This window comes from Aquila chrysaetos, chromosome 15 (genome assembly GCF_900496995.4).
Source record: "Aquila chrysaetos chrysaetos chromosome 15, bAquChr1.4, whole genome shotgun sequence".
Taxonomy (NCBI): Eukaryota; Metazoa; Chordata; class Aves; order Accipitriformes; family Accipitridae; genus Aquila; species Aquila chrysaetos.
The window spans coordinates 4,016,533-4,030,261 of NC_044018.1; the positions used below are offsets into that span (position 1 = coordinate 4,016,533).

Sequence of the window (13,729 nt, forward strand, 5' to 3'; positions counted from 1 at the left end):
GAGGTTGGGGGGAAAAAAAAAAGCAGATAGGTCACATCTCCGCACAGACAAGGCCACCTGCAACCACCAACGGTCGGGATCACATTTCACAAAGGTTTTATCTCTTGGGTGGGGGTGGAAAAAAATAAGTGAATTAATTTCTGGCTCTGTGCATCTCAGGTCCCGGCTGCCACCTAGTGCTCACCCCTGCGGCAGACGCACATCCCTCGTGCAAATGCCCAAGTACCCGGGGACCCCCCGGGACGGACTTGTGCAAGGAGACGTCGGCTTGGGGGACGTTGGGACGGGCTTGTGTAAATGCACCGCAACCCCAGGGCTCTCGGGCTGCTGCAACCGCCGCCGCTCTGTGGGGCCGCAAGACCCCCGAGGAGCCGGCGTGACGCAAGCAACGTGACGTAACGTTGCCTGGCGGGAAGAGAAAAGAGGCTGAGCCGGGGCGGGCGGGGAGGGACCGGCCCCGGTTCCTCCTCCTCCTCCTCCTCCTCCTCCTCCTCCTCCTCGTCCTTCTTCTTCTTCTTCTTCTTCTTCTTCTTCTTCTTCTTCCCCCTCCTCCTCCTCCTCCTTCTTTCTTCTTCTTTCTTCTTCTTCTTCTTCTTCTTCTTCTTTCTTCTTCTTCTTCTTCTTCCCCCTCCTCCTCCTCCTCCTCTCCCCTCCTCCTCCTCTTCCTCCCCTCCCCTTCTCCTCCTCCTCCTCCTCCCCCTCCCCTCCCCTTCTCCTCCTCCCCTCCTCCTCCTCCTCCTCCTCCTCCTCCTCCCCCGCCGCGGAAGGGGCGCGCAGGATGCGCGGGGCTTTCCCGGGGCTCTGCTTGGCGCTGCTGGCGGCGGAGCGCGGAGCGCGTAAGTGAGCGCGCAGGATGCGCGGGAAGGGGGGGGGGACGACTGCGCGGGCCTGCGCATACGCGGAGGGGGGGCAGCCTCCCCCTCCCACCCCATTCTGCAGCCACCCTGGTGCAAACCCCAGCCATTTTCTTTTTTTGAAGTTGAAATTCTAAATTTTTTTTAATTTTTTTTTTTTTTTTTTTTTTTTTTTTTTTTTTTTTTTTAATTTACTTGGAGCATGAGCCCTTGTCCGAGCGCTTTTTATCAGAGCCCTTCCTTGGGCCGGGCCCCTCGGTGGCGATGGCTGTGCCACAGCTGACAAGCCACCGAAAGCCGGCAACTGGAGATAAGACGGGGACAAGGGCTGCGAACCCCCTCGGCGACTGGGACTTGAATTTGGGGCTGGTTGTGGGTAGCCCCTTTCAGTTGCTGGGTGCGTGGCCGTGGCATCCCTCAGCACCGCTTCTCTGCCGTTCTCCAGGGCTCTGCGCCATCGTCCACTACCTTGTCCACGGGCAGCTGGGCTGGTTCGGGCTGAGCGTCGCCTGCGTGGTGCCCGGCTACGCGGCTCAGCTGCTCAGCATCCTCTGGTTCAGGGCGGACGGCCGGCCGCCCGACCGCTGGCTCCTGGCACTCCACCTCCTGCAGCTGGGCCTCTGGAAGCGGTAAGAGATGTTCCCCACGGTCCATCCAGCCCCCCCCCCCCCGCCTCCCCGACCCAAGTGCAGTCCCAAACCTGCCAAAACCGAGGTGGACATCCCATCGCGGTGACTTTTGCAGGTACTGGGATGTTTTGCGGATGGCGGCAGAGAAGGGACCCAGCGCCCGTGCCGGGGAGGTGCTGACCCAGCACGGGGACGTGTGTGCGCTGCGGCTTCTGGAAGCCGTGCTGCAGACCCTGCCTCACCTCCTGCTGCAGGCCTACGTCGTTGTGGCCGTCGACCCAGCGGGCTTCGTCCCCGGTGAGCGGGGAGTTTCCCAGGAGGATGCTGCGAGTTGCAGAGGGGTGATGGGTTCGGGACGCGTGTGCCCACCTGGGGGGGTGCAGGGCAGGCTCTGGATGGAGGGACGCGCTGCAAAGGGGCTGGAAAGCCCCAGTGCAAAGCAGGAGGGAGAAATTTGGCTTGCAGATCTGCTGTGGTCGAACACGGAGGAGTCTCTGAGCTATCCACGGCTTTTCCTGGCCGGTACGGTCATTCCCTGCAGATTATAGGGGACCTCCGCGGCAGACAGTGCCTTGGTTGGGTTTGAACCCAACACGTCTTCCTAGTGATGGTCCAGCCCTAATCACAGTGCAGCGCTGAGCATTTAGGGTTTGGGGGCTGCTTTGCAGAAAAGGTGAACTTTCAGGTGCGCGAAGGGAGAAGTTGGGGTGTGGAGTCATGGCGTGCGCAAGGTCTCGCTCAAGTCAGTGTCAGCGTCTGGTCCGATCGCAGTGACCAGAGGTGGACCTGCCCGGCCGCTGCAGAGCTCTGCCCGTGGGAGAGAGCGGTCAGAGGAGTTCAGCAGGGAAATGCCGAGCGTGCAAAGGAGACCAGATTCAGCAGGAACTGGTTAAAATACTCCAATCGGCAGGACAGCGGGGTGTCTGGCTTGTAACGGGGTGCCGTGCTTGTATCGGGGTGCCGTGCTACCGACAGCTCCTTAACATTGAGATACAGTCCTACAATGCCGTTGGGCATCCTTCAGAGTGCCTGACTGGCCCTGGCCCCGTGCAGGTGTCAGCGCGGGGCTGTCCCTGCTCTCCTTTGCCTGGGCTTTGGTTTCCTACAGCTGCTTCTCCTGCCTGATGAAACCTGGTCACCTCTTCCCGCCGGCCGCGGCCATCCTCTGCCTGCTGCTCTGGAGGACGGGGATGCTGGGGACCAGGGTCTTGGCCCTGGTGCTCTTTGCCAGGCTGTATTCCTTCTGGGTTTTTGCTGTGGCAGGTAAGACCTTGAGATCCTTCCCCATGTCCCGTCCCGCTGTCAGTCACGGGGATCTGCTGGTACCGGAGCGCTTTGCAGCCTCCCCCAGGAACGGCTTTGCCCTTTCAGTCCCTTCCCCTTGCAGGTATCCACTGGTTGCTCATGGCCTTCTGGCTGGTGGCCCAGCAGACGGATATCGTGGCCCAGCCCTGCCGCTGGAGGCTGTTCAATTGCCTGGTGGGAGCCGTGTACATCTTCTGCTACGTTAATGTCCGGCCCGGTCCCTCCAAGAACAGGATGGCCGCGTTTTATGCCGTAAGTACCCGGGATATTCGGTATTCCACATGGGTGCGGCTGCTGGGGAGAAGCAATAGCTTCAGACTCTCCTTTCTCATCTCTCATATCACCACTTGATAAAAATCCAGCATTTCCCGTGTCCTGACAAAGCTACGTGGTCACCAAGGTGGATGCAGCTTCTGCGCTGGCTTTGGTTTCTCAGCAGCAGCTGTACAATGTCTCAATAACACCAGAGCGGCTGTGCTGCTCTGCCAGGGTTATTTTCCATGGTAAAAAAAGGTCAAGACCTTGCAGAAAGTCCTGTTCAGCAACCCTTATGTTTTAAGTGATAAGTTAGGTGCAAAATAAATCACCAAAATCTAGAAACTGGGTATTTTCTGTCATCGGAAGCGCGTCTAAAGCCATCAGAAGGATAAAAGTGACAACTCTCTTCCTTCTGCTCTGCAGATAATGCTGATGGAAAACACCCTCCTGCTGCTGCTGGCCACCCGGTTCCCGCAGGCAGAGCTGAGGAACAGCCTGTGCATGACCGCGGCCATCATGTCAGGGTCTGTAATAGGTAAGATCTGCTCTTTTTTAGAGCCTGGATTGCATGTTTCAAGAGTAGCTTGAGTAAATGGACATTATGGGTTATTTTAGTTGCATCGGACTGTTTGCTTTATTTCTTCCAGCTTAAACGTCTGAATGTATTTGATAATACGTGAATCCACCTTGAGTTTCATTTCTTCATCGTTTCTTAAAGCCCATCCCTGAAAAGGGAGGCTTGCAGAAATGATCGACATGTCACCAAATGACTCAGGTACCTCTGCCAAATACAATATATGCTATTTTGAAGCACATCTGTGTTTTCTTGGTGCTTGGTGATCAGTGCAGGCAGTGGTATGACACAGGGGATCACTGCAGGGAAACATTTTCATTTGGGCATATACTGATGATTTATGAAGGTGGCTCGTGACTGATGAGCCATCACTGGGTACGTTTTGGAAACACGCTGGTGTGGGACCATGCAGAACTACAGCAGCTTTCTCCCACCCTCTTTTCTTTCAAAGACCGGGGCTGCTTTTGTAAATCGAAATGCTTTTTGTGTCCATGGGGAGGACTTTTTGGTACGTGATGGGAGAAGGTACTCCATACCTTGCCCATACCCTGCCCGTAAAGCAGGCAGCAGCTCTGGCCAGCCGGTGCATTTAATTCCCTAAAGCTTTAACGCACAACTCAGCTGAAGGAGGGGAAAGGTGGTACGATGCTTGCAAACAGCCCTTCGGCACCTCTGTTTGCAAAACCGGCACCGGGCAAGGATGGGAGTTGCTGTTTGCTGGGTGAGGTCCCCACCACGCTCAGGTTTTCCCAGTGGGATGGGGGCAGAGGGAAGCTGTACCACCGGCATGCTGGGCTTTGTGTGTCTGCCCGGACCGGCTGCACGCAGATCAACCGTGTTCAAGAAAGGACACGTTTGGGCTGGAAAAGCAACAATTTCGCTGGCCTTGAACGAGTTTAGGATAGAAGTAGGAAGGTTAGAGGACAGGGATGCTGCGAGATGGGAAGGATTCCTGCATCACACACCTCCTCCCTGCCCTGTGCCCTGTCTGCTGGTGCTCAGCGGCTGCCTTGCTGTGCACCTATCAGCCTGCAAATCAATCCAGATTAAATTCGATCTTGAAAGTGTGCTCAGCGCTCCCTTTCCCGAAAGCTGCTCGAGTGGGATTCTTGCATCCCTAAAAATGCTTGAAAGACCAGCTGCTCAGACACGTGATACCCAGCAGCATCTCTGCAAAGGACCCGTTGATCTGGAGGTGGCAGCGAGGTCTGGTCTCTGCTCCACACCTCACAAAAATGCTGCTGGACCTCGTCCCTTGACACCTTTCTGCTCTTTTCAGGTGCCGCAGCTCTGGTGGTTTATTACAGCCTGCTCCATCCCAAGTCCACAGAGATCTGGCAGGGCTTCGTGGAGACAACCTGCAGTGCTGCGGCTGCCGGTGATGACGAGGATGCTGGAGACTGCTCCCAAGCAGGGCAGAGTTTGGGAATTTTGGGAGACGGAGAGTCCTCGTCAGGGGAAAGGACCACGGCAGATCCCAAAAATGAGAACAGCTCATCGCTCCTGCAGTTCAGAGGGTGTTTGGAGGACAGCTGGACAAACCATCACCACTGGCTGCTGGTAAAGCTGGCCTTGAAGACAGGAGATATGTCCAAGATCAATGCAGCTTTTGGAGACGGTGGCGCGGGAGAGGTTTACCCCGGAGGATGGGTGATGGGGAAACCTGGCAGCGTTGTGCCTGGGCCAAATCTTTCCCTCCCCGCGAGGGAAATCGGTCCTCCGGGTGTTGAATCTGGTCTGACTGATGAGAAATTGCAGGCGGCGGGGAACGGAGGGGACAGCAAACCCAGCGCCGGCGCTGCGGGAATGGCACGGGAGGACGGAGCAGGGCAGGAGCCTGGTTTTCGCCCGGCCGTATCCTTTCCCAGCAGCTTCTCCCAGGATCCGGCCGAGGGCTCCTCTGTGTATTTCAGCGCGAGCACGGGAGGAATCACCTCTCCTGGCTTGGGGACCGCCACCTCTACGTGCATGGCCCTGGTGCAAAGGGATGGCGAAGCCCAGCCTTCCCCAGGCTGCCAGGGAGGAGGAGGAGGAGGGGATTTATCCCTCGAGATGGCGAGCATCAGCCCAATCCTGGGCGCTTGTGCCCACAAGCATCTGCAAAGCAGCTCTTCCCTCGGCGGCGTGAGCGGCTGCGGGGTGGCAGGTCCCCCCAAAAAGGGACCGGAGCCCCTGGGGCCAGAGGGTGGCTTCATGGGGTGGCATCGCCTTTGGGACACCCAACCTTGTGGCACACAGGGGACTGTCGTGAGGAGCAAGCTGAGGCCACCGTGCTTCACCTCCACACCCAAGGCTGACCCTAGATGCCCACAGCAAGGACTGGGGGAGCTGGGAGAGGGGACAGACCTGCCTGGGTTGCTGGAGTGACCCTGTAAATTGCTGCGCTGTCACCTCGGGTCAGCATCGGGGTGACTGTCTCGTTGATAGGGTACGGCAGGAGGTGGTGGGGTGTTAATGCTGGCCGTGTAGACTGTCCCCATGGTGCCCCCGCCGCCAGGCAGATGTGGTCCTCCATCGCTAGGACATCACCGTCCCTCCCACTGCATCTTCTACTTGCAGTTTCGGAGAGCTTCAAAGGTCTTAAAAAGCCTTAAAAGTCCAGGTTTAGGTATTTAAACTTATTTATGTAACAGTCCTGCTAGGCAGCTGGAGCATACTGCCTTTGACATATTTGTGACAATGTCTCGAAGCGTGTCCTTTAACAAGTGCCTATACAAGCTGCTGGCCTGTCCCAGCGTGGAGATCTGGCTGCTGTCTCCAGGGGCTGGCCAAAGCAGGAGCCTTCTCAGGACAAATAAGTGCCTCAACCAGAAAAATAATGAGTTTTACTCTCAGATGCCTTTCCTTCTGGGCAGAATAAGCCCTAAAGTAAGGCTCAGCAGCGCTTCATTTATTTTTCCCCCACCAGGTTCATCTTGAGAGCTTTACCAACTCCATTTGCTGGGGCCACATAGGAGCCCAGACCCTCTTCATACTGCAGATCACAACCTCAGGACCCTGAGTTGTAGACAAAAGCCATGATGTCCTGCTTGCTTGCCCACCATCCCCCTTCCTCAGGTGGCCTTTTCTGCCCAGCCTCTCCCTTGCCCCCTTCCACCCAGCTGCAGATAATCCAGATCTGGCTGGATGCTCCGTCCTAAATTAAGCCTCAAGCCAAATCTCAACACAGATCTGCATACTCCCGCCACCATAAAATCCCCACTGCAGGCAGGATTTATTTATATCGGGAACTAAAAGCCTCGATACAGTGGCCTCAGAAATAGCTAATGCTTCCAGCCGACATGGGTTTGTGCCCAGGACGTGGCTTGATGTGTTGATTGAGGTCTGCTCACCTGGCTTCACCAGTGAACTCATGGGTGCCAGCTGGTGCACATCTGGCCGTGTCCTCCAGCTGTTGTCCTGCTGCGGGCAGGGCTCTGGTGTTGCCATGGGGCAGGAAAGGCAGCAGGAAGGACAGGCACACGATGAATTATTAAAAAAAGCTTCCACGTAGCATTGGCTGCTCAGGATTGACCCAGCCAGACGATTCTTCAAGCTGATCTGGGCAGTGAAAACCCAATTGGTGCTGGTTTCGGAGTGAAGCCGCTTTTCCAACGCGGTGAAAGCTCCGTGTGTCCGTTCGGAGCCAGCACCGCCGTGCTGTGGCTGCGCGCTGCAGGGGGGGACGCAGACGCAGCGGCTTTTCCAGAGTCCTCCTCACTCTGTGCATCACGCAGAAGGCAGCAGAGCTGCTGTGGCATTACGGAAATTTTTATCTAGTTTGGTTTGCTACCTTTGATAATATATAATGACGCTTTAAAAAACAAACCAGCCTTTGCCGTGTCTGTGTCTCGTGTTCAGGGCGCACGTAGGCGTGGAGAGGTCCTCTGGACCTTGCTGTAGGGGATGTTGGACCTTGCTCTCCTGCTGCTTTGCAAGCAAACTGCTGCACAGCTTCCCGGCTGGATGTGACATCCCCTCTCCTTTGCAACTCCATTTTCCTGTTTTCTTAGATTTTCTACCCATTCCGGTTCTACCCGCCCCCAATCAAGCTGTTTGTTTAATTGAGCAGGGTTTTTTCCTTTCTCCTGCTGAGGATGTGCAAAGAAAGGACACAGATATGAACGGGCACGGGACTCCACGTCCCCTCCTTTCTCTCTTCCCCACACTTTGCTCCTGCAGCCCCAGGACAAGTTGCCTGTCGGGATTTTCAGTGGGAGGATGAAAAAGGGACCTGGGTGGGCACTCGGATGTGGCATGCAGATAGTACGTGCCGTAATCATTTGCATTGACTCCAAAAATCAAATGCTTCGTAGGTCAAGTGATGGCTACGCAAATTATGGGCTGCCCTCAAACCTGGGCTGATTATCACAAGGCAAGATTGGGCAGGAAAAGCAAACGCATTGAGAGTTTGCTGTTCTGTGCTGGTCCAGGGCCTTGAGACACAGAAGGATTTACACCATCTTTGCTGCACTTGTGAGGGATTTAAGTGTTTTTCACCCCATAAATACAGGATTGCTGCTGTTAACAGCAGACTATAGGCTTTGTGCTAACTACACTTGGGCTTCCCAAGGACTGTCTTGAACAGCCATGGGTCTGGTTTAGCTGTAACTGAAAAAATTGGTGAGCGTCACGAAATGGTTGGGAGGGCTATATCCTACAGCTTAATGCTAGCTCTGTGGTGGCGTGGGCTAACCATAGACGGTAAAGCTCTGACAGCACTGAGCAGCCCTCGTGAAACTATCCCATAGACAAGTCAGAAAAGAAAATATGACCAAACAGATGATTTTAAGAAAGCAGAGAATACTTTTGGGCACAGGAGTCAGGCGTACCCCAGGACTTTGATTTCTCAGAGCACATCCACGATGCACAGAGGGCCTGGCCGTGCACCATGAGCTGACACCTCTGACCCCGGAGGAGGTGGTTGTGGAAATCCCAGATGGATCGAGGAGTGACGAAGAGTGGGGGGACGCTGGGGACAGCACCGGAGGGGGCATGATGGCTGGGGTACGGATGGGGGGGTGTAGGTTTGGGGGTGGCGTTCTCATGGCTTTGCTCCCTGATGATGGGAGATGGTCACTGGTGAGATCCCGCCGTGTTTCCCCCCCCCCACCTTCTCCTTGGGAGCAATGTGAAATCAGGTGAAATAATGTGGATTATCTGTCCTTAAAGACTTCCAGCCTGCATGAGAGCCCTGCTGCACCCAGGGTCCAAGTCCTACATGCTGTGTACAATCCCAGTGCTGAACCACAGGTCTCCACCTACAATTTACATTTAGTTAAATCTTAAAGCCCTCTTTGGAGTAGGAGAACAGTCCAAATGCAAATTACAGCTCCAAATACCCCTCCTTACCCTTCCCATCTCTGCGGGGCAGGGGAACTCAGGATGCCCCAATGACCTGGTGCACATCCAGATTTTTCCCCAACACCGCCAGACCGAAGAAGTCGTGCTGGGGACGTGTTTCTCCCCGTGGCTCCCTGTTCCTCAGCCACCAGAGGGAGATGCTGCTCAAGGCCACAAAAGCGGCCGCCTTGTTCCAGGCGCTGCCCGGGTTATGGGAGGAGAGGGATGTGCAGGATCGATGCTGCTGTGGCATCGCAAGATGGGAGCCACTGGGAGCGAAATGGGGGGCTCTGGGGTGCTGGAGGTGGCCGATAAGGTGCACAGCAAGTGCCTGGAGGAACGTGATCGTGGTTGCGGGAGGCTCCTTCCAGGTCCCCAGGCATCACCTGGCCACGGGGAAAGTTTGGAAGGCCCTGCCAGGTTCTCGCCAAGGTAGCATTCAGGGACGGGAAGGGTGATATCCATCTGCAAATATCCCATGGCAACTTAAGGTCCAAAGGCGCGTGCGGGAGGGGAGCTGCCACCGGCTGCGTTGGATGCGGTATGGGAACCTGCTGGTTTGGTAGAACTGGCTCCAGCCGTCGCCACCACGGTGCTGAGTCCCGATATTGGGCAGCGTACCACGTGCGCCTGGGCAGGTGACGGGCTTACTCCCCGCTCTGGTTTGTCTTCTTATCAACCCGCGGAGCGCAGAGGTCCCACAAAGCCCAGGTCCTTGCTCTCCACGGAGCGACGTGGTCCTGGGCCAGTCCCAACTCAGGGCGTGAAGCTGCACGAGAAACTGCAGCTGAGGAAAAGCGTGGCAGAGGGGCGACGAACCAACCGCGCGGGGGAACCAGCTGATGTTTCCTTCGAGTGTTCCAAATGCTTGAGGAGACCCAGCCAGACCCTCTGCTCCTTCTTCAGCATTTCCCATCAAGTTCTTTTTGGATGAGATCTGTTATCCTGAGCTAGACCTTAGGATCTGCCCAGCCTTGGGGGATGCTCATCACCAAGATTTGGGCTTCAGCCACCCACAGAAGGTCTGGAGTGGGGAATGTCTCCATCCCACCACACCTGCCCAGATCATCCTGCCCTCTCGCCTACCCTGGAATGGAAGATTTCTGCTCATTCGCCTCCTCTGAACATTTTTGTTCATTTTGGTTTTTTAAGGAAACCCTCTCCAACACTTTAGAGAGGCGGAGGCTCGTGCCCCAGCCCAGGAGAGCTCAGTGCCGCTGACGTGGAGAAGAGCTCTCGCGGGCTGCGAAAGGGCAGCGAGGGAGCAGAGAGTGGGAATCGACGGTGAATTTTGACAATGCAGGGAGTGACCCGCAGGCTCCCGAGGAGAACAGGCTGTGCCGCTCACCGGCGATCTAGAAAAAGGAGCGAACAGGCGAGAACAGAGGCTATGTCCCTAATAAATTAAACAATACCTGGGCGAGCGCCTGGGCTTGGGGACGTGGCTGTCCAGCCTGCTGGCACCGTCCCCTTGGCTTGTTTTTAATGGGTCACTCTCGTCCTTCTGGCAAGGTGAAATAAAATAAAGTGGGTTAGAAAGGTACCGGCAGGGCACGAGGGTTGGCAGCAGCCCTGCCCCAGCCCTGCTGGGATCTTGCCTTCCAGCAGCACCGTTTTCCGCCTCCCTCTGCAGCCCGATTTCTGAGCGCTGCCCGCGGGTGCCAGGTTTTAGGGTCGGTTTTGCTCGACACACGGTGAAAAACATTCTCTCCAGCTCTGAGATGATGTAACCCCCCCTGAACTAACCCCGGAAAGATTTATCTGGAAAAACATCTTTTCACTTCCAAAAAATATTGAAACGCAATACTTGGACATTACAGAAAATATAAGTATTTGCCCTGGGGTGGTTGTTATTTTCTTGGTTTTTTCCAAGCGGAAGCTTTGGATGTTTTCTCCCCATAATTAAACAGTTTTGATTTGTCTCAAATCCCTTTTTGGTGTCTTTACTCTTCCTGTAAATGCCTTGGCCCAGGCTGCATCTCCGTGCCCATCGCTCTGAGGCTAAACAATAACACGGAGGGGGGGTTTGCGGAGGGTAAACACGGCTAATCAGGACTTGCCTAACACGAACGACTGCTTAATGAGAACCCAGGGACTGTGCTTCCTGTGCTGGATTTGGCCGGAGGAAAACGCTTTGTGCTCTCAACACCAGGTTTGAGACGGCTCAGTTCCCTCGAACGCGCTGGAGCGGCTTTTCCTCCCTCCCGTGAATCCTCCCCCACGGCCACGGGACCGGGATCTGTGGCCGTGAGGGATCCAGGGATGCTGGAGGAGCCGGGCCAGATCCTGCAAGTTAAAGGCTCCAGCGCTTGTTTTGCTTGAAGGGAGATCTTTACAACACAAGCCCTGTTCGTGCCACGCTTTTTCAAAGCGAAGCCGCCAAAGGGCCCTGCCCGCTTCCACGTAACGTCCTTCAGGCTCCCGGGGAGCTTTTTGGGGCTTTTTTAGGGACTGGCTTCAATAAATAACAGCGAACGTGCCACCGCTCTGCCTCAGAGACTCGGCCGAACCATCTCTCCGTCCACGGCGTTTGGCGGCCGCTACACCCCAACTCCAGCCGGGATGTGGGTTTGGGAAGGAGATGGGATGGGGAGGGCACCCCCCGCCTCTGGCCTCTCCCCGTTGATGGGGAGGGAGATTTGGGGTTCAGCGCTGGGACTGTGGGCTTCGGCGGGGGGGGGGGGAGCTAGCGGGTGGGTGCAGAGGCAGGTTGGTGTCAGGGTGCGCGCAGGGCGGCGGGCGCTGGGCCACGGGTGGGCGACGGGTGCAGTCACGGCTGGGTCTGCGTGGAGGGGTGGGTGCACGTGGGGGTGGGTGTCCAGATGTGAAGGTGGGTGGGTGCAGATGTGGGTGGGAGTCCGGACATTTATGGTAGGTGGGTGCAGGTGTGGGTGGGAGTCCGGACATTTATGGTAGGTGGGTGCAGGTGTGGGTGGGAGTCTGGACATACACAGTAGGCGGGCATGGATGTGAGTGGGTGCCCAGACACGCATGGTAGGTGGGTGCCCATGTGGGTGGGTGCCCGAACACGCATGGTGGGTGGGCGCAGATGTGGGTGGGAGTCTGGACACGCACGGTGGGTGGGTGCAGATGTGGGTGGGTGCCCAGACACGCACGGTAGGTGGGCACAGATGCAGGTGGGTGCCTGGACACACACGGTAGGTGGGTGCCGATGCGGGTGGGAGCCTGGACACACACGGTGGGTCGGCACAGACGTGGGTGGGTGCCCAGACACGCACGGCGGGTGGGTGCCGATGCGGGTGGGTGCCTGGACACACACGGTAGGTGGGTGCCGATGCGGGTGGGTGCCCAGACACGCACGGCGGGTGGGTGCCGATGCGGGTGGGTGCCCGGACACGCACGGCGGGTGGGTGCCGATGCGGGCGGGCGCCCAGCCACGCAGAGAAGGTGGGTGCAGCCGCGGCTGCGTGCGGACGGGAGGTGGCTGCCGAACCCGGTGGGCGCCCCCCACCCCCCCCAGCCGCGGAGAGCCGGGGCGTGCGTGGGCCGGCGGCGGCGGCGGCCCGGGGAGGGGCCGGGACCGGGACCGGGACCGGGACCGAGACCGGGAGCGGGACCGGGAGCGGGAGCGGGGAGCGGGGCCGGGAGCGGGAGCGGGGAGCGGGAGCGGGGAGCGGGGCCGGGAGCGGGGCCGGGGGCGGTCCGAGGCGGCGGGGCGGTCCGAGGCGCCTGCGCGGGGCGGTCGCGGTTTTTTCTCCGCGAAGTTGCGCGGGGGGCCCGGGGAAGTTTGCGGCGCGGCGGGGCGGCGGCGGCGGCGGCGGCGGCTCCCGCTCCGCACCCGGCTCCGCACCCCGCTCCGCACCCCGCTCCCGGCGCGGCCATGGCCTTCCGCCGGCGGGCCAAGAGCCACCCGCTCTTCAGCCAGGAGTTCCTCATCCACAACCACGCCGACATCGGCTTCTGCCTGGTGCTCAGCGTCCTCATCGCCCTCATGTTCGAGGTGAGAGTGTGCGTGTCCGTGTGCGCGTCCCCCCCACCCGCGACCGCCTCTCTGTGTGTGTGTGTGTGTGTGTGTCCCTCCCGTGTACACCCCCGCTGTGGACGGGGCGTCTCGGGTGCCCCCCACTTTGCTTCAAAGGGGTTCCCCCCACCCCCGGCACTGTCTCTGCTCAGGGTGCTGCACCCCAGCGAGGTGACCCCGTCCCTCTTGGGGAGGGGGCTCTGGGATGCGGGACACCCCCCCCCCTCCATCTGGGGGTGCGGAGTGCCACCCCATTCATTCCCCATCTCCTACCGGCAGAGAGGTGTCTTTCCCCCAAAAATCCCAGTAGGCACCCAACCCGGCGCTGGGTTTTGGGGGGTGGCACATCCTTCTGTCACCCCCAGCCCTGCCCCGGGGTCCCCAGCTGCAGAAGGGGGAACCCCCTTCTCCCGCAAACCCACCGCTGCTCCTGCCCCGCGCCGCTTCCCAAGCACAGAGGGGTTCATCGGCCACAAGCAGGGAAAACTCAAGCCCTCGCTGATATTTCCAGTTATTGGAAAAGTTGGGTGGGGGGTATTTTTTTGCCTTTTTTTAATAACGTTAGCCCTTTTCCAGTTGTTTTCTCCGCAGCCCGCTGACCCCGCACCGTGGGACGAGCACCGGGAGCTCCTGGGCCTCGTGCAGACGCCAGCAGCTCCCCGGCTTTTCCCCATCCCGGCCATCCCGCTCTGCCATGGGCCGTGAGAAGGCATCCCCGGCTTCTCCGCGGAAAACCTTCGCCCGGCCGGGGTGACCGGAGCCCCCCGGGAAGGCCGCTGCCCCGCCGCCGCCCCAGCGCCGTACG

The 13,729-nt window shown here is 58.1% G+C and overlaps 2 protein-coding genes across 6 annotated transcripts in view; both read left to right on the top strand.

The window, feature by feature from the left end:
* Positions 1-706: 706 nt before the first annotated feature.
* On the top strand, positions 707-7,427 carry XKR5 (XK related 5). 2 transcript variants are annotated; one of them, XM_030037873.2, is made up of 7 exons: positions 707-836; positions 1,300-1,483; positions 1,599-1,780; positions 2,537-2,746; positions 2,871-3,040; positions 3,470-3,581; positions 4,900-6,498. In XM_030037873.2, the coding sequence occupies exons 1-7, from the start codon at positions 779-781 to the stop codon at positions 5,985-5,987; spliced, it is 2,004 nt and encodes a 667-aa protein (XP_029893733.1). In that variant the 5' UTR covers positions 707-778; the 3' UTR covers positions 5,988-6,498. The 2 variants fall into 2 exon arrangements, with proteins under 2 accessions (XP_029893733.1, XP_029893732.1); XM_030037872.2 differs by lacking the exon at positions 707-836 and having other exon boundaries at positions 1,094-1,483; positions 4,900-7,427.
* A 5,208-nt stretch (positions 7,428-12,635) lies between these two features.
* TRAM2 (translocation associated membrane protein 2) overlaps positions 12,636-13,729 on the top strand; it is a 39,756-nt gene continuing 38,662 nt past the window's right edge. For 3 of the 4 annotated variants that reach the window (XR_005934005.1, XR_005934004.1, XR_005934003.1), the window contains exon 1: positions 12,721-12,903. Coding sequence is in view for 1 of the 4 variants with exons in the window: in XM_030037759.1 (XP_029893619.1) it covers positions 12,784-12,903 (120 nt within the window). In the remaining 3 variants the exon portion in view is untranslated. Of the gene's footprint in view, positions 12,904-13,729 lie in introns of all 4 variants that reach the window. The other variant, XM_030037759.1, reaches the window with a different exon arrangement.

Excerpts from the sequence above, each read along its gene's own strand:
- XKR5 (XM_030037872.2), top strand. The coding sequence starts at position 1,119 with ATGGCTGTGCCACAGCTGACAAGCCACCGAAAGCCGGCAACTGGAGAT. Across the intron at positions 2,747-2,870 it reads CTGGGTTTTTGCTGTGGCAG|GTATCCACTGGTTGCTCATG; the intron begins GTAAGACCTTGA and ends TTCCCCTTGCAG. Across the intron at positions 3,041-3,469 it reads GGATGGCCGCGTTTTATGCC|ATAATGCTGATGGAAAACAC; the intron begins GTAAGTACCCGG and ends TCTGCTCTGCAG.